Here is an 18,699-nt window from a genome sequence, read left to right as displayed (position 1 = left end):
TAGCTATCCTTTAATGAAAAAATAAAGAAGGAATAGAACTTTAATATTTTTAAAAAGTGAAATGAAAACAGTAATGGTCAGCCTATTTGTACATAAAAAGAATGCTGAAGAGATATAGCATTTTAAGATAAAAAAAAATTAAAAAGGAAAGAAAATTTTCCAAAACTGTAGGACAGATTGAAAGAGCCAGGGGGTACCAATAAAATGAGTGGAATTAATACTTTTAACACTACATCAGGATGAAACTTAAGACTACCAAAAAAAAAGAGAGAGAGGAAAGATTCTATAAGAATAACATTTGACTTGGCAACATCAACACTGTTAGCTGCAAGACTGGAAGCTGGAAGGTCAGTGCCTTCAAAATTCTAAGTAAAAAGTATTGTCTCTCTAGAATTCTGTATCCAATAAAATTATCAATCAAGTGTACAGTAAGAATATTTCCAGACTTTCAAAGTCTCAAAATAAATTACCTCCTCTACACTCTCCTTTAGGAAGTTACTAGGGAAAGTGGTCCATGCAAACAGGAGAGTGAGGAAAGCTGAGGAGCCAGGAGCCAGGAAAGAGAGACAAAGGGAATCCCCAGGCCTGGAAGGTAACCAGTCCGGACTGGGGCAGAAGGCTAAAAGGAAGCATAAGGGTCTGAAAAAGGAAATTCTAGCATCTGGTGGATTTCACCATAAAGAACATTGTATTTCGAGGCTGTTGGGGGGGTGAAGAAAGACCTATGAATCGAAACTAAGAACATGAAGCAATGGGGCAGGAGGCAGTTAATTCTAGGAAAAATTACAATTTACTCAAGAATTTGATCACGGCATATTCCTTGGTTCATCAGTAGTGTATTATAGGCAAAATAATGTGAGCACTGAAAATTGATTTAACCAATAATTGTGATATTGAAAAAACTGGAGAGGATGATAGAGAGCTTCATCTTCCTCTAGCACAATAGAAAATCAATAATGTCTTACAGTGATGAATCAAAAGATAGCAGAATAAACATTTAACTTAGAAAATGGAGAGAAGAGGAAGCAGCTACAAAAATGGAAGGTGTCTGCGTCCAGATGGTAAAATAGATGCAAAGGATGGAGGCAGGTAAGGAGGGTGGTGACATTCTCCATTTAAAAGCCTTTCAGTATGTTGAACGTTAAACCACGTGTGTGCCCCTCTTTTTTTTTTTTTTTTTAACGAAAGGAAAGACTTCTCTCTAAGTCACATAGATTTGGATTTGAATCTTGGAGCAACTGTGTTGTTACCTGTGTGATCTCCGGCAAATGATTTTAATCGTTTTGAGGTTCTGCTTCCTCGATTATAATTGAGGCAAATACTGTTATTACCTATCACATTTCGGTATGATTCTGTAGAAACATGAGTAAGACAATAAAGGTCAAATACCTGGCACGTAGTAGTAAAGCCCTCCATAAATGTTTTCTGTTTACTCTATTTACCTGGTGCTTTCCATTCCTCTCTGGGCACCCTGACCTTTCACCTTTCGGTCATTAAATCCTGGTGTAGATTTAACTCCCCAGGGTGTGTTTGCATGTGACCCCTCACCTCTGAAGTGGAATCGAAGGTTTGATCCTTGTTAAAGAGAAAATGAGCCAGTGACCCTTGACCTAAAATATGGCTCCTTTGAGGAGTGACTTTGGTGATAAGGAAACACTGCTTCTCCTTTGGGAAGGGAAGACTTGAGTCACACCCAGTACCCTCAACCAGTGGTGAGCAAAACTTAGATGAGAACCAGACATCTCAGAAGGCTCCAGGGCCCTTCATTTCGTGTGCACAAATACTTCCAGCTTAGAGACTTAATCCCCTGCTGGTGTAATAAGATCCTTCAGGTCATGATGAAAACTGAGCTGTTGGTATTGTGACTCTGAACCCAGCTAACTGCCACCCGCAGGTGACAGCTGCACCTGTGAAGCTGGCCTGCTTCCCATGCACCACAGGCACCTGCAGCTCCCCTGTGCCCCAGGCCCTGCGGGTGTCCTGATGTCCCAGCCATTAACTGTCAGACAGGGAACTTGAGGGCTTCCTGGTGGAGGTTATTCCTTCTTTTATTGCACTGTAGGAAAAACACAGTGCAGGTGATATAGAGATGTATTTGGCCTCAGAGGAGTTAACAGTCCAAGCGGGGGAGACAGATGTTCACCACCCATTAGGAAAGGAACTAGGAGGGTGATTACGAGCTGCGTATGGATTAGTAAGGTCTTGGGTTTACACATTGGAATGCTAGTTTGGAGCTTCTCACACAGGCCTGGGAGCAGGTAAGCCCCAGGTCTGGAGGTTACTTTTAAGCCAAAGTCAGTATTCTTCAAATATTTTATGATGTTTTCTTCCCAGAGGGGGAATGAGGGATAGCACTGTGGGGGGGTGAGGGTGGTCTCTGAAAAGCTGATAATTCTTACTGGGAATAGTGCCTTCTGGAAAAGTGCCCCTGCGATTCACCATCCAGATGGGGACACTTGAGAGTGAAAGCATGTCATTGATTAAGCACATCAGGACAACAGCATAAGCAGGACTGGCCCCAACAAACTAGACGTAGGGTCTCCCTGCTTAGAGGTACTTGGTGGTTATAGAAGGAAATACAGATGGTCCCCAACTTATAATGGTTTGACCTATGATTTTTTGGCTTTACAATGGTGTGAAAGTGATCTGCACTCCGTAGAAGCCATACGTTGAGTTTTGAATTTTGATCTTTTCCCATCTAGCAATATATGGTACGATACTCTCTGGTGGCACTGGGCAGCCGCAGTGAGCCTCAGCCCCCAGGCAGCCACACGATCACGAGGGTGAACCACTGACACCCACACAGCCATTCTGTTTCTCACAGTATCCAATCAATTACGTGAGATAGTCAACACCGTATTATAAAACAGGCTTTGTGTTAGACAATTTTGCCCAGCTCTGTAGGCTGATGTCGTGTTCCCAACACATTTAAGGTTTGTTAGGTTAAGCTATAATGTTCGGTAGGCTAGGTGAATTAAGTGCATTTTTGACTTATAATATTTTAATGGATGGTGACTTAATTGGGATGTAATGTCATCATAAATTGAGAAAGATCTATAGATTCAGTGACCTAGGGAGCTGATGAAGACAGTAGGTTCCCACTCAGTCATAATGTCTAAGGTTCATGCAGGTTCAGAAGGCTTCTCAGGTAACTCTCCTGAACACCCTGGTTAGGAACTACTACTAGCATGAGACCCCTGGTCCCTACACATTTCCTCCTCAGAAAGGCCACACAAGGGCCCAGTTTTTACCAGTGACCAGGATCTGTCCACCTCTCTGGTTAGGACTTCTGAAGGAGGTCAGGCCTTTTGACCAAGGAGCTACTCAGAAATGAAATCCATCTATACTTCTCTCCTGACCTACTGCCTCCTCTCACATGAAAATCAATCCAAGGTTTGTTTTGGTTTGGTTTTTAACTGCTACACCCAAGGCCCTCCCCCTTATCAGAGAATGACCAGCCTCTCTATTCCAACAGTTCTTTTTCAAAGAGGAATTCTTACTCCAAACTAACTTCACAATGATTTCACAAATTAGGAAATAATGTAGGAAATGCTCTTCAGAACATTTGCTCTTGTAAGCAAATTGCAATCCGATCAAAGAAATTAATACTTGATGTGAGAGGGGAAGCCTAGTTACCAAGCACTCTTACCCATTCCATTCTATTTTCTGTTAAAGGTCATAGAGTTACAGAATTTTCAAGTTAAAATTATACTTATTTACCTTTCTCTACCACCAGACTCTGATCTCCTAGAGGACATAAATTGCCTTATTAATATAAAACATCATTTAAGTTACTCTGGGCTTGTTTGGACATATTTTTAGGGGCCTCATAAATGATTGCGGTTGCATAGAAACCAGCCTGGTCCTAACTCCACCTCTTGGGGACACAAGCTGTCCTTTCAGTTCCTTACACTCAAAACAACTTTTCCTTTGTGATTTGTGTTTATAGCAAAGCACATTCCTCCCAGGCCACCTGAGGCAACTGGGAGCCAGCTTCCTCTCTCTCTTCCCTTTCCCAATCCCACTGGGACATTTTCATTGTATACCTGCCTCTGGGTCTATCTGTGAAATGAGGACATGATCAAGAGTCTTCCCTCCAGCCCCCTGAGGCCCCCACAGTAATGACTCTGTGGAAAACCATTCCTCTCTCCTTGCACTGTGTTCCCGGTTTTCTTCTTCCTCACCACGTGAACATTGTGCTTCAGATTGTCAGTCTTCGATAGATCTTTCCTCCTTTCTGACAGTTCACTGAGATTCACCAGCCCCATCAAGAAAACAGTCAGCACACTGTTCTAGCTTCAGATTGGATGTGAATTAAATGTTGACATTACTTAGTTCTATCAAATTATCTCACCTTGCCTCTTAAAAATCAAAATGAAAAAAAGCCAATTCTTCTGGTTATTAAGTCAGAGTTCCAGCCGGCGGCTTAAACTGCATGTGTTGGCGGGGAGGAGGTGTTATGTGTGTGAGTAACAGAAAAGATGTGCACAAAGGTGAATTCCTAACCAACATGAATATGTAGAAACATGAAGGCAATCACTAGTGTATAAGTACGGGCTTCAGAGAGGTTTCAATATGGTCTCTCCTCCTCCTACCACAGAAACCAAATGATCGTGTCCATAAAGTGAGAATGGCAATGGGAAATGGCTTGCGAGGAGATGTGTGGAGGGAATTCATCAGGAGATTTGGGAACATTAACATTTATGAGTTCTACGCTTCCACTGAAGGCAATATTGGCTTTATGAATTATACGAGAAAAATTGGTGCTGTTGGGAGAGTAAACTACCTACAGAAAGTAAGTACACTGAAATATGAGAGTACATGTAGCCAGTTTTCAGAATGAAGAGACTTTTTTTTAAGTTTATTTATTTATTTTGAGAGAGACAGAGACAGCATGAGTGGGGAGGGGCAGAGAGAGAGGGAGAGAGAGAATCCCAAGCAGGCTCAGCCCTGCCAGCACAGAGCCCAATAAAGCACTTAAGCTCATGAAATCATGAGATCATGACATGAGCTGAAACCAAGAACTGGACATTTAACTGACTGAGCCACCTAAGTGCCCCAATGCAGACACGTCTTAAGAGATGTCATGATGACGTTATTTCTTACTGCATCAGAGCCATGGCCAATCCATGTAACCAAGAGAGAGGATTTGCTCCTTCTCTATGACAGTGAGCACAAAGTGACAGGACCCTTCAATTTTAAAATCTTAATTTCTCTTTTTTTTTTCAAAAATTTTTTTCAGTTTATCCTTTCATTGTGAGAGAGAGAGAGAAACAGGGCACATGAGTGGGGGAGGGACAAAGAGAGAGGGAGAGAGAGAATCTCAAGCAGGATTTACGTGCTGTGAGCGCAGAGCCCGATGTGGGGCTCAAACTCATGAACTGGGAGATCGTGACCTGAGCCGAAGTCAAGAGCTGGACACTTAACTGACTGAGCCACCCAGGCGTCCCTAAAAATCTTAATTTCTCTTAATAACAACCTATTACACCTTTGCTATCTGCAACTTATGTGAAGTCTTCCTGATGCCATTTATACACGTATGTGACCAAACTCCAGAAGGTTGCCAGTTCCATAAGTTTACCACACACTGTGAAATCAGTTACCTGGGGAGTTTTTCATGTATGCAGGTGCAGGGTGTCACCCTCTGAGCTTTGGATTTAGTAGTTCTGAGGCAGGGCCCAGGCGTCAGTGTTTTCCAAAAGCCAGGGTTGAGGAACTGCTATGTAGACCTTCGAGAGAACTGGAATGCACTCCAGTTCTAGGATCTTACGAACATTTGTATTTGCCTGCAAACTCCACCGGTTATCTCTTATGTGTAAGCCAGCTACATGGCAGTCTCTCTTCCCTCACAGTCACTTATGGCCTAGGGTCTCTAGACAGTCTCTTTGCATTTTTTTTTTTTTTTTTGCTTTTGAGAAGTCTTCCAGGTGACCCCCTCTTTTTTCAGAATTCCAGCAACATTCAGCAGATGCTGAGCCTCCACATGCGTGAGCCATCACTGTTGTCATTACACCTCTGGCGGCCCTTCCTGCCCAGCTGGCCGTGAACAGATACACCAGAGCTCCCAGGCAATGTGTCCCCAGGGACTGATGGGCAGAGTACAAAGGATAGCAATGCATGTGCATGAGAGAGCTGCCCCAAGAGATAAAATTTCAGCACCTTGCATCCTGAGTGACCTTGGGCAAGTCATTTATGTTCCTTAGGCCTCAATTTCATTGTTTGGAAAACAGAAATAAAAAAGAGAAAATGTAGGGCCTAGTGCCTGGCCCAAACTCAGTATTTAGTATAAGGGGAAAAGGTTATTGAAAGAATTAAATTAAATAACTTCTGAAAAAAATTCTTAGAGGACATAGCCCAAGGCCTGTCATATAAAGTCTTGAATAATTGTTAGCTGTACTGATATTATCATCCTGTTCCTCACATCTGGGCCTTATCACGAGGCATTCTCAAGCCTGGGGAACCTCTCTGACATTGACAGCCACACCTGTGCCACGCAGGTCCCTCCACTGCTCTCCACATCTGAACCATACGGTGCAGCAGCCATTAGCTATGTGTGGCCATTTAAATTTAAATTATGTAAATGGAATTTTCAATTCAGTGCTTCACACACACTAGCCATGTTTCAAGTGCTCAGTAGCCACCTGTGTTTAGTGACTACCATGTTGAGCAGTACAGATGTAGAACATTTCCATCATCACAGAAACTCTACTGGGCAGTGCTGCTACAGACTAAGAATCAATTTCTACTCCCCACTGGAACCACTGCTGATAAAGTCAGTCTTTTCTAGTTAGCTTCACTTCTACTTGTGCCAAGCCCAGACACTGGAGACCCAAGTCTAATGTAGTTCAGAACAAGAAAGGGCAGAAAGTTGAGTTGAGACATGGTGCAAGGTATCTATGTTGTTACTATTGACCCTCAAGAAGATGAGTTTCAAGGAAACTTTTGTTTTAAACCAAACCTAAGGACCTTAGAAGTCAGTGCTACGTATTAATAGTTCTTCCAAAAAAAAAATATATAAATATATATATATATATATATATATATATATATATATATATATATATATATTTCTTTGCTCCTCATCCATGGACTGCCATGTTTTATTGTCAGTTTTTCTGCTTAAAACAAGAAGAGGGGTGCCTGGGTGTCTCAGTTGATTGAGCACCCACCCAGCTCTTGATTTTGGCTCAGGTTATGATCCCAGGGTCATGGGATTGAACCCCACCTCAGGCTCTGTGATGAGGATGGAGCCTGCTTAAGATTCTCTCTCTCTCTCTCTCTCTCTCTCTCTCTCTCTCTCCCTCTCTCCCTCTGCCCTTCTCCCTGGCTTGCGCTCGCTCTCTCTCTCTCTCTCTCTCTCTCTCAAAAAATAAAAGCAAAACAAAACAAAACAAAAAACAAGGAGTTATTTTTTAACTGAAGCAGAAAGGGAAGAAGATGCCCCTGCAACTGATGTGGAAAGAAACATTGGTTACCAGCCCCAAATTTTTTATACTCTTGCAAATAAATAAGCCCTCCATTTGTTGACTATGAATGCTACTTGCCTTGTAATGGTTATTTGCTACTATTAAATATAAAATTTGAAATGGACACAATAATCATGGCTAATCATTACTTCTAAATCCTGTCATATTTAGTAGGGAAAGTAATAGTAGAGAGTATTAGCAGAGTTGAGAAAATAATATACTGATTACTCTTACTGCACTACATACATTTAAATTCTTATGCCATTGAAATATATAAAATATGTATATGTAAAATATAATAGAGTTTTAATAATTTTATAGCCATAGGCATGAAATAATTATACCATTGAACCTTAAATATATTGGAGAACAGATGGAAACATGAATCATCTAACAGCGGCATATAGGATTTTTAAAATCCATTGTGATATGTTCACCAAAACACATGTATTGAGAGTGTTCATAATAGCATCATTTTTAATAGTCTAAAACTAGAAACAGTCCAGATGCCAGTTAACAGAAGGATAGATCAATTATGGCATATTCCTGCAAGGAAAATTCCATGGCAATAAAAAATAAACCACTGAAAAAAAACATTAACATGGCTAGATGAGTAACAGATATTATGTTCAGTGAAAGCATCAGCACAAAGGCATATATTTCATTTCTTATTTCATTTATCTCAAGTGTAAGACTAATTGATGGTGGGGCACCTGGATGGCTCAGTCAGTTAAGCATCTGACTTTGGCTCAGGTCATGATCTCGCAGTTCATGAGTTCAAGCCCTGCGTCAGGCTCTGTGCAGACAGCTCTCTACCCCTCCCCTACTCACTCTCTATCTCTCTTTCTCTCAAAATAAATACACATTAAAAAAAATTTTTTTAAGACTAATTGATGGTGGTAAGTCAGAATAGTGTTTACCTTGAAAGAAAGGGGGCAAAGGGAAAGTTTTTACAGTACTGGAAATGTTTTATTTCTTGGTCTGGGTGGTAGTTACATGGATGTGTCCATATGTAATTTTATCAAGCTGGACACTAAAGATAATGTACTTTTTGTACTTCACGTATGCTGTACCACAATAAGAAGGAAAAAATGTGAAGGAATTTATATTTAAAATGATATGTGTTAATTTTGCTAGAAAGTCATAACTTATGAGCTGATTAAATATGATGTGGAGAAAGATGAACCTGTCCGAGATGGAAATGGATATTGCATCCGAGTTCCCAAAGGTACAGTAGATTTTTGCTCAGCTAACCTGTGCCCTTTCTTAACTTGATCAAGTAACTGTTAAGAACTAGCATATCATTGCTAAAATGAATATATGGTAAAAAAATTTTTAGAGTGGGGGGATAAAAGAGGTTTATTTTAAGTACCCTCAGAAATAGTTACAGAAATTCCAAAAGATACTAATTTACCACTACATGTAACATAATTATACTTTGAAACCTAGCTTAACTTCTTAATTATGAGGTAAGTGTTTTGAGGAAAGGGATATGTAATCATGGTTGCAAAGCTATAGTTAGCTTTACAAGGTCTACCTTCAAGCTTAGACTACTGTGCATTTGTCCAAGTATGTGTGTAAATCATTATTCCATAAAATACTAGCATTTTTAGAATTACAAGTGTGGCCACATGGGATACTGTACTTTGTGTGTATGGTCTATATGTATGTATAGGATGTATATGGACATACACGTGCACGTGCATGGATAGTGACAGTTCCTTCAGCTAGCTTGTTGCCAATGGATTGTATGGCAACAGTTTTGTTTGGTTAGTTCGGTTTTTGGTTTCTTTGGTTTTTGTTCTTTAGCATTCACCACTTCTTATCATTGTGTTATTTTGCTCCAAAGCTGGGCATTTTTTAACATTTCTCTCCAGGAGTGAAAAATGCAAAGCTGCTAACTGAAAATTCTCATGACCTCTGTCGCTCCCACTCTACTATATATCTGAATTCAGACATACCCTACCTGTTTCAAAACCCCCGGTTCATTTTTTTATCTTTTTTTTAAGTTTATTTATTTGGGAGGGGGAGGAGTGCAAGCAAGGGAGGGGCAGAGAGAGAGGGAGAGAGAGAATCCCAAACAGGCTCTGCCCCAACGCAGGGCTCAATCCCATGACACGGGGCTCGATCCCACGAGCCTGGGATCATGACCTGAGCTGAAATCAAGAGTCAGACACTTAACCAACTGAGCCACCCAGGCACCCCTATCACAAATTTTAAAATCTGGGAGTAGTTTGGAAAAAAACCTTATATGCTAATTTCAGCCCAGGGCTAATTTAATAACTGGAGCAATGTCCATTGGCAGGATTTAGGCTTAGATGAGGGATAAACATATTTTCTGTAAAGTGGGATAAAAATTATTTTGAACACGGTTGCTTTTCAGAGAATTTAATATCAACTTTACTAACAAATATATATGGCAGTTCAAGATCTAGTATTTGGAAAATCTATGCATATAGTCAATCAAAACAGATTGAAAGAGAATTTTATAAGTTTGTGTCTTGGAAATGCTATAAAATTAAGATGGAATGATGGGGATATCTCACTTGTGAGTTGTCTTAGGTTGTGGAAAATTAAAGATTGAGGTAAAGGAGAAAATATCTTCCATTTGTAAGTTCAGAAACTGATTCCTACTAATATATGCAAATTATTGAAATGATAAGCATGTAAATGTTGCTACCATACATAGAAAATGAAATCAATGTTTTATCAGCTTTATAAATGATTTATAATAAAGGTAACTGAAGGGGTACCTGGGAGGCTCAGTCGACTCTTGATCGCAGGTCAGGTTTGATCTCAATGTCATGAATTCCACACTGAGTGTGGAGCCTACTTTAAAAAAAGGAGGAGGGGAGAGGGGTAACTGAAAATGCAACTTGAATAACATTGCATTACATTTTTCTGAGTGTATTTTAATTACAAAGAAAGTCTTTAATTTTTTCATTGTTGAAGACAGGTTTAGTACTAGCCTCTGTAAGGTTAAAAAATGATATTTGTCGATTTAGAGGCCATGTTTTAAGATGTCCATTTTTGAGTGTATGGCAACAGTTTTATGAGAATGTTAGTAATAAAATTTGCCTACTGCTATCACATAAAATAACAATTTACTTTCTTCTGTCTTAGGTGAAGTTGGACTCCTTATTTGCAGAATCACACAACTCACACCCTTTAGTGGCTACGCTGGAGGAAGTGCTCAGACGGAGAAGAAAAAACTGAGAGATGTCTTTAAGAAAGGAGACCTCTATTTCAATAGTGGAGATCTCTTAGTGATTGACCATGAAAATTTCATCTACTTTCATGACAGAGTTGGAGATACTTTCCGGTTGGTTTCTTTGAGTTATTGAGTCAAAAACAAAAACATGCACAATTTGGCTTACTCCTAAATTGGAACTGCATTCCACTTTGGCTGCAGTGCCCCATTTCCCTCTATCTCTTTGGCATGTCCATCCAAACTTCTATATTCCCAGAAAATAAGGAGCAAACCACAGGAAGTGTCACTCTTCCTACAAGTGTCACTCCTGCAATGCACAGATAAGTTGGTTGAGCAACACCAGTTGAGAAATAGGCAGAAAACCTGTGCCTGATTTTTGGAGCCTAACTAACAGTGTATCCAGTTTCTCTCATTCATCCTCAGTTGTTACCAGTCACCCCTAGGATAGCCCAGGGTTTCACACTATTTCCAGTCGTGGGGCTTTTCTTCAGATAAAATCAAATGCAAGCTAATACGGAGCTGATCTAGCTGAAGAGGAAGTGAGGGGTTCTGAAATCCACTATTCACCTCCCTCCCACTCTCCATCCCTAACCATTCCCACAGAAACCCAAGTCAGCACCATGAAATTTGAAAGTCATTATAATAAGACCATGAAACTAATTCCCAACAACAGCATGGTCCTCCAGCTTCTCTCATGGTCCTCTCATGACACTTTGGTTTAATCAACTTCCCTCCTGTGCAAGCTCCCTGAGGCCAGGCCTTGTGTCTGCTGGTTCACTCCCCAGCACCTAGCACAGTGCTTGACACATATAAATACCTTTGCGTGAATGCATGCAGAAGGGATGGAAGTTGTCTGGCTGTAGCAGGCAGAGCAAGAATACAAATGAGGAGACCTGAGCTCCTAGGCTCACCCCTACTCCTGGCCAGCTGTGCTGTCAAGGCTGGTAACCTTTATCACCCATGAAATGAAGGTCCCAATGATCCAGAGTGTTCCTTCCGTCTTTGGAGTATTCCATGACTCAGGATCCATACCATGATTTTATGCAACCTTCATGTTACTAAAAAGATACTTCCAGGAGATCTAAAGAATTTTTAAATGTAGACAAATTTTAAAGCCTTATTAAGTAGATGAGTGTAGGTTGGGCACTAACGTTATAATCTCCCTGTAAATAAAGCATGGTATTTTATTTGCTACTCAAAGCTTTCTCATTGCCATGAGACCCTGAAATACAGGTATGAAACCAACCAAAGTTAGTGAGTGAGAAAAGTGGGAGACCTAAACACAACAAAAAGTTACTGAGATTTGTTCTTGATTTCCAGTACCTTTCTTAGGCCAAACCTGTATTTCAACATTAGAACATTCTTTGTATCGTGTTTCATGTGGTGAGATTGGAATTCCACATTTTATTATTTAAATGCCTTTGTCTATGCCTTTGTCTTTTGTTTCTCAAGCAGAATGCCTCTCCTGTGACTAAGTTCCAGGGGATTTGAGGGCAGAGATGGGAAAACAAATGCAGACACCTTGCAGGGCCTAGAAGAGATGCATGCTCTGCCATGAAACCGTGGGCCAGGGACCACCAGTAACCTCTGCTAACCTTGCCTTTTCTTCCAGCTGGAAAGGGGAAAATGTGGCCACCACTGAAGTCGCTGATATCGTAGGACTGGTTGATTTTGTCCAGGAAGTAAACGTTTATGGAGTGTCTGTGCCAGGTACACATAAGTCTCTGCATAAACCTATACAGTAACTGAACATCATTTTAACCCCATGGCAAAGTTTGTCATCACTTTTGCCTCCCTGCTGGAGAACCAGTCTCTTTCAGCCACCTGGGAGTAAGGGGCTGATGTCTGGTTTATATTCCATTATAAATCAGCCAACTCAGCACATCTGAACTTGGCCTTCCTCTGTGGCTCAGCTCCCCAGCTGTTCTTGGGCTCTCAGGCAAGCCAGATCTCTGCAAGATGCAGGGTCCCATGCTACATTTGGCATGCCTCGAGAAAAGACGTGTCAGGCTTGATAGCTGGGAAATGGTATCTTGGCCTCGGAACCGAGTATCACAAGTAACAGCAAGTATATTTGCTAGGAGAAAAAACTGAAAAGGAGCTGCCTTTGTCCAGACTTCTTTTAAAACAGATCCTTGACCCCAGCTCACCCCAGTGAGTTTCAGAATCATCACACAGAGTGGTGTCACCAAGCCTTCATCTGCAGATCTGCCTCTGCCAGCAGAGTGGGGAGAGCTGAGGTTTGACTTCGGGTCCTTGGCTCCAGTACCTGGGGCTGTTTGACTTCAGACAAATCACTAAAATTAGGGGTAATATCAGCCCTGACGTTGAGATTGTTAAGAGAACTCATTCGCTTCAATTATGTAAACACTAAACATACACCTACCAGACGTATACATGAGTGCTGTCATTGGAAGAAATCGTTTTAATTATATAGATGAGAGAGGATTAAAACTTCCAAGTCACTGTCCAACTCTAAGGTGCTAGGGATATTAGTATTCCCCCAGAACTCAGTATTTGGGATTCTCACCTATATTCAAAATAGAAATCCAAGAGTCTCTCTTTCCTAAGCTGTGGTGGTCTCACATAACTTTGTGCTGTCTTTTTTTTTTTTTTTTTTTAAGAATATTTGAGATTTTCTCTTCCCTGTTCCTCTCCAGCACAACGACAATGATATGATAGGAAGTGCAGCCACATCTCAGGTCACAGAGCGTGACCTGAGTGCACGCTGCTCATGTTGGAACGTGGGCTGAATTAACAGGAGAGCCCATGGCAAGGTTGTCAGTCATCACGCTGCGCTGGGCTCTCACAGACCCCACCTGGCATGTTGTGTGCACCTCTAAATGCTGGATTTAGGTAGCAACACAAAAGAATGTGTATGAGAAGGTGAGAGAATGGATTGGAAGGATCGAGTCCACTGCTCTTCAGAGTGGGGCCCCTGGCCCAGCACCACTGGGGAGCTTGTGAAACAACATGATTTCTCAGGCCAACCCCAACCCTTACTGAATCAGGTTCTCTGGGGTGGGGCCCAGGGACCTGTGTTTTAACAAGCCATCCAGAGATTCTTAAAAGCAATGATGTTTGACTTGGGGGTGATGAAAATGTTCTAGAACTAGATAATGGTGATAGTTACACAACATTGTGAATGTATCAAATACCACTGAATTGGGCACTTTAAAATGGTTAAGATGATGAATTTTATGCTATGTGTGTGTTACCACAAATTTTTAGAAGATACTAAATTTTGAGAAGCACTGAAGCCTCGTCTGACCAATCATCAGAATCATCTGGGAAACTTTCATTTTTTTTAAGTTATTGAAATTCAAATTAATTAACCTGCAGTGCAATGTTAGTCTCAGGTGTAGAGTACAGTGATTCAGTCTGGGAGAGCGTTTAAAGCCTAGATCTAATGGATCAGAACCTCTGGGGTTTGGGACTCAGACACTTCATGGCTTCTTTTAGTCCCCAGGTGACTCTAACAACCAGTAAGGTTTGGGAGTCACCGATCTAGAACAAAAAGGAGATTAATGGTTTTCACATGGTTGGAAGGCAGTCAAAATAGAACAAGGAGCAGGTGTGCTTGCCATACCCACAGCAAGCAGCACGAGAGCCAAGGGATTGAAATGACCAGGGAGCAAATTTTAGCCTAAGATGTCTCCTATAACCAGAGAGATTAATAACACAAAAGTCTATCTCCTGAGGTGGGGAATGGCCCACCAGCTGGGACGTGTAGAGAGGCTGGATGTCCACTCAAGATCCTGTGAGAATTCTTGCTGCATTGAAATATTAGACATAGGGGCACCTTGGTGGCTCAGTCAGTTGAGCATCCAACTCTGGATTTTGGCTTAGCTCATGATCTCAGGGTCCTGGGATGGAGCCCCGAGTCAGGGTCTGCACTGAGCATGGAGCCTGCTTGAGAGTCTCTCTCTCTCTCCCTCTGCCCCTCCCCTGCTTGCTCGCTCTCTCTCTCTCAAATAAATAAGATGGAAAAAAAATATTAAAGATAAACTGAGAAGTGTCTCTCAGCTTTTAGATTCTGTGATTCTCGATGCCATGCCAGCCGCTGGCTGGCCTGACAGGCACATGGCCAGCCTTGCTGCAGCCCAGAAATGTGGCAGGTCTATCTAGAAGGCAATCTACCAGGGTGAATTTCAGTATCAAAGGGCTCAGCAAGGCCTTCACAGATCTCAGCTTTGGACCAGGAAGGTACACCAAAGTGTAAGCCCAGTTGACTCTTATTAGATGTCACACCAGAACTTCCCAACTACTCTCTAGAACTTTTTGTTCTCAACAGAACTTTCTGCAGTGATGCAAATGTTCTATGTGTGCACTGTCCACTATGGTAGCCAATAACCACTACATGGCTATTAAGGACTTGAAATTGTGGCTAGTACAACTGAGGAATTGAATTTTTTTTTAGTTTGTGTTATTAGAATTAATTTTGATAGCCAAATGAAACCAGTGGCTACCATACTGGACAGTGCAGCGCTAGAGAAACTCTGGCCAGAATAGTTGTAAACTGGAACCTCCCCCCTGGAGCTAAACTAGCCCCAAACCAACCCCTGGGAACTGGGGCAGAGATCTGAGACTCAATAGGCCTATTCGTCTCAGTTGGGCATTGTCTCTGTCAGAGCAAGAGGCAAGGAGCCAGTCAGTGCTGAAAATTTCTGTTGCATCAGCCTCTGCCTTGATTGGAAAAGAAGCTTATTGGAGACATTTGAGATTCCTAAGATGGTTGCTTTTGAGCAAACTACCAGGGACCCCTAGAGAAAGAGGGTCCTGTGCCCTGTCTCCCTCCTTCAGGTATGAGGCAAACTGTAGAGGCGTGCATTTCCTTTCTCTTAATGTTTCCTCTTGTCTCCTGCCTTCTTTGGAGCCACAGGTAAACACACAATCACCATGGGAGAGGTTTCAAAAGCTGGGGCCCAGGTGGCAAAGGGCACAAGGCGGCCCCTTCCCCTCTCTGATTACAGCTAGGTAGTTCAGCGAAGTGGATCTCAATGGATCTCAACTCCCACCCAGTCTGCTGGATCAGGCAAAAGATGTATTAATACCTAATTATTGCTGTCTTTACAAGAAAACAGTGTAGTCATTGTGCTTAACTCCTCCCCACTTACCTTGGTGCCCACACAGGAAGGAGCTGCTGGATCCTCGTCTCTGTGGAGACACAGCCTTGGGGAATATAGCTCATCAATGGGAGGGCCCACAGCCGCTTGCCTTTGCACCTCCCATCACCTTCCTGATCCCCAGCTTCTCTGAAATGCAGAAAGGCAAAATCTCAAAGGTGGTATTTGTGTCTGGATGCACAACAGACCTGACACTACACCCTAAAGAACAACCCGAGCTCAATTGTTCATGACAGTGGAACAAGGACTTCTCACTGGAGTCCAAAAAAAAAAAAAAAAAAAAATTCCCTCAGCCACCAGTAGGGCCTGTTTTCTACTCTGGTGTTTTCATTTAGGCTGCTGAGAAGGATGACCGTTGATTGCCTCAATCTGGTTTCTGATTTTGTCTATTGTTTGCTGTGTGAACTTGAACAAGTCTCGTACTATATCTTTAAGCCTTAGTACTTTCATCTGTAAAATGGAGATCATATTTATACCTTTTCAGAAGGTTGTTGTGAGGGTTGAATGAAATAGTCCATAAAACACACTTAGTATAGGGTCTGGCATATAATGAAGATTTAATCAGCATATAGCTCTTGTTATTGTTGTTATAGTCACTTTAGAATAACTTCCACATATACCTGAAATAAAAATTCCGACTATCCAAAAGAAACCCATGTCAATGTTCTCAGCCCACTTTGAACTAGGAAAACATCATAAATAGTATAACACGTCTAATTTTTTCTCTTTATTTCTAGGTCATGAGGGTCGAATTGGCATGGCCTCTATCAAAATGAAGGAAAACCAGGAATTTGATGGAAAAAAACTCTTTAACCATGTTGTCGATTACCTGCCCAGTTATGCAAGGCCCCGGTTTCTAAGAATACAGGTGAGAGACTTCTTGTTGTTGAGTCCAATTATCCTCTCTCTCTTAGAGACCGCTGCGTCTTAGGGAACAACTCCCTTCTACCACAGTGGCCATATTGGCCAGATTGTCACTACCCTTGCCAGGAAGCTCCACAAGGAAGCAGAAGTATCAGAAAATAGAGCTAGCAGAAGCCAAATCCTGATCCCCTTTTCCCTAAAATGACAGACCAGGTCATTCAGCAGCAGTATTAGCAAATAATTCACAAAGTCTATGGTTTGATGAAGTATGACAGATACTTAAAATGTTTCCAGTTTTAAAGGATGGAAAAATCCACTGAAGCTCTACACCTTCCTACCGTGTGAAACTTAGTTGGGAAGCATTAGCCAGTTGGAGCTGTCAAATGTTTAACTATCACCACTAGGTGTCCCACATCACTAGAGGGATGTGTTTTTTCGCAAACATTAATCCATGTTAGCCTAACATTCTCTCACTTTTAGACTCTGAGCAATATGATTCTGTAGCTGAAGACTTGAGAAAAGAAATGTTAGGCTACCAGCTATTGTGGAAGTTGTATGTTATTTCTGTTGATGTTCATAAAGCATGGACGTTTATAATGAGATGGTGGAGAGACGTGAAAATTGAAATACGCTCAGATCATCCATCACCTATCAATTGAAGGAAAAAAGCTTCAGCCTAGTGGACAAACAGGCTGAGAAACTAGAGCGGTCTGTGTGTAGATGATCCCTAACCCCACCCCACCCTAAATCAGGATATTTTAGTAAAACTGGAAGCTCACTAAGCAATAGACTGCCCTGCAGGGGAGGGGTAGAGGGAGAGAATCCCAAGCAGGCTCCATGCCTGCAGTGCAAAGCCAGATGTGGGGCTCAAACTCATGAACCATGAGATGATGATCCGAGCCAAAATCAAGAGTCAGACACTTAACCGACTAAGCCACCTAGGCACCCCTGCTCTGCTCTGCATTTCACGCTCCACAGCCCCTCCCTCCCCACAGGTGATCTTAAAGCCTCAGAGGAATGAAAAGCTACCTGCACAAAGGGCCCCCTAGTGGAGCTTCTGTAAACAGGAGGTATTGAACTAGCTTCCCCAACCTCTCTCAGGAGCCGGAGCTACCAGACACCCCACCCTCTGCCATTTGCCCGAACCCTAATCTGTTCACAAAACACTGCAACAGTGTGGATTGTTTGATGTTTTCCAGGACACCATTGAGATCACTGGAACTTTTAAACACCGCAAAGTGACCCTCGTGGAGGAGGGCTTTAATCCTGCAGTCATCAAAGATGCCTTATATTTCTTGGATGACAAAGCAGAAATGTATGTGCCTATGACTGAGGACATTTACAATGCCATAAATGATAAAACTCTGAAACTCTGAATATTCCTAGGAGGATAACTCATATTTCCAGAAAGAAATTAAAAGGACCTAGTGCAACCACTTGATATAATCCAACCTTAATTTGATTGAAGATTGTAACATGCCATTTTTTATGCATTCCAATAATGGGAGACTTTTAAAAATTATACCCGAGCCGTTGCACGTGAAAATATTTAGAGATGATTAGTTTTCAGTTTGCACCTACTGTTTGTATTTGCAGACTAAGCTTGTTAGAGGGTGCATTATTTCTTAAATATGTAATAAAATAGATGAATGCTAACATATGAGATGGCATTGTCTCTTTCCTGACTTTACTCTAAATGCAAATCCTGAGCCTAAGAGCCTCATTGGCATCTTTTCATAGGTGTCCTACTCATAATGATAATGGCATCCTAGGTTTAAAAAAAAAAAAAAAGGGCAAGAAATTGAAAGGTGAGGGGGATGCAACACCAATGAACTCCAATGAACACCAATGAACAGTCCAGCTCTACTGTGAAGCCAACTCTCCCCTCCTATCTGGGCCACTGTCTACAAATTGCGTTGTCCAGCAGGTGAGAATGCCAACTATAGTTTTTGAAGGAGCCTAAGTCAACAGCATCAGAATTCTATATATAGAAGGTGTCAGTAGATATTTTTTAACTCCATCAAGGCTTGTA

At 41.7% G+C, this 18,699-nt stretch overlaps 1 protein-coding gene across 1 annotated transcript in view; it reads left to right on the top strand.

Moving 5' to 3' along the window:
• The window catches only part of SLC27A2 (solute carrier family 27 member 2), a 44,089-nt gene extending 25,762 nt beyond the window's left edge, over window positions 1–18,327 (top strand). Inside the window, exons 5-10 of the mRNA XM_015063493.3 lie at window positions 4,601–4,795; window positions 8,604–8,694; window positions 10,590–10,788; window positions 12,290–12,387; window positions 16,541–16,671; window positions 17,867–18,327. Coding sequence (XP_014918979.3) covers window positions 4,601–4,795; window positions 8,604–8,694; window positions 10,590–10,788; window positions 12,290–12,387; window positions 16,541–16,671; window positions 17,867–18,043 — 891 coding nt within the window. The 3' untranslated portion in view covers window positions 18,044–18,327. The remainder of the gene's footprint in view (window positions 1–4,600; window positions 4,796–8,603; window positions 8,695–10,589; window positions 10,789–12,289; window positions 12,388–16,540; window positions 16,672–17,866) is intronic.
• Window positions 18,328–18,699: the final 372 nt, after the last annotated feature.

Source organism: Acinonyx jubatus, chromosome B3, assembly GCF_027475565.1.
Source record: "Acinonyx jubatus isolate Ajub_Pintada_27869175 chromosome B3, VMU_Ajub_asm_v1.0, whole genome shotgun sequence".
Taxonomy (NCBI): Eukaryota; Metazoa; Chordata; class Mammalia; order Carnivora; family Felidae; genus Acinonyx; species Acinonyx jubatus.
This window is presented reverse-complemented; position numbering and strand designations above follow the sequence as displayed.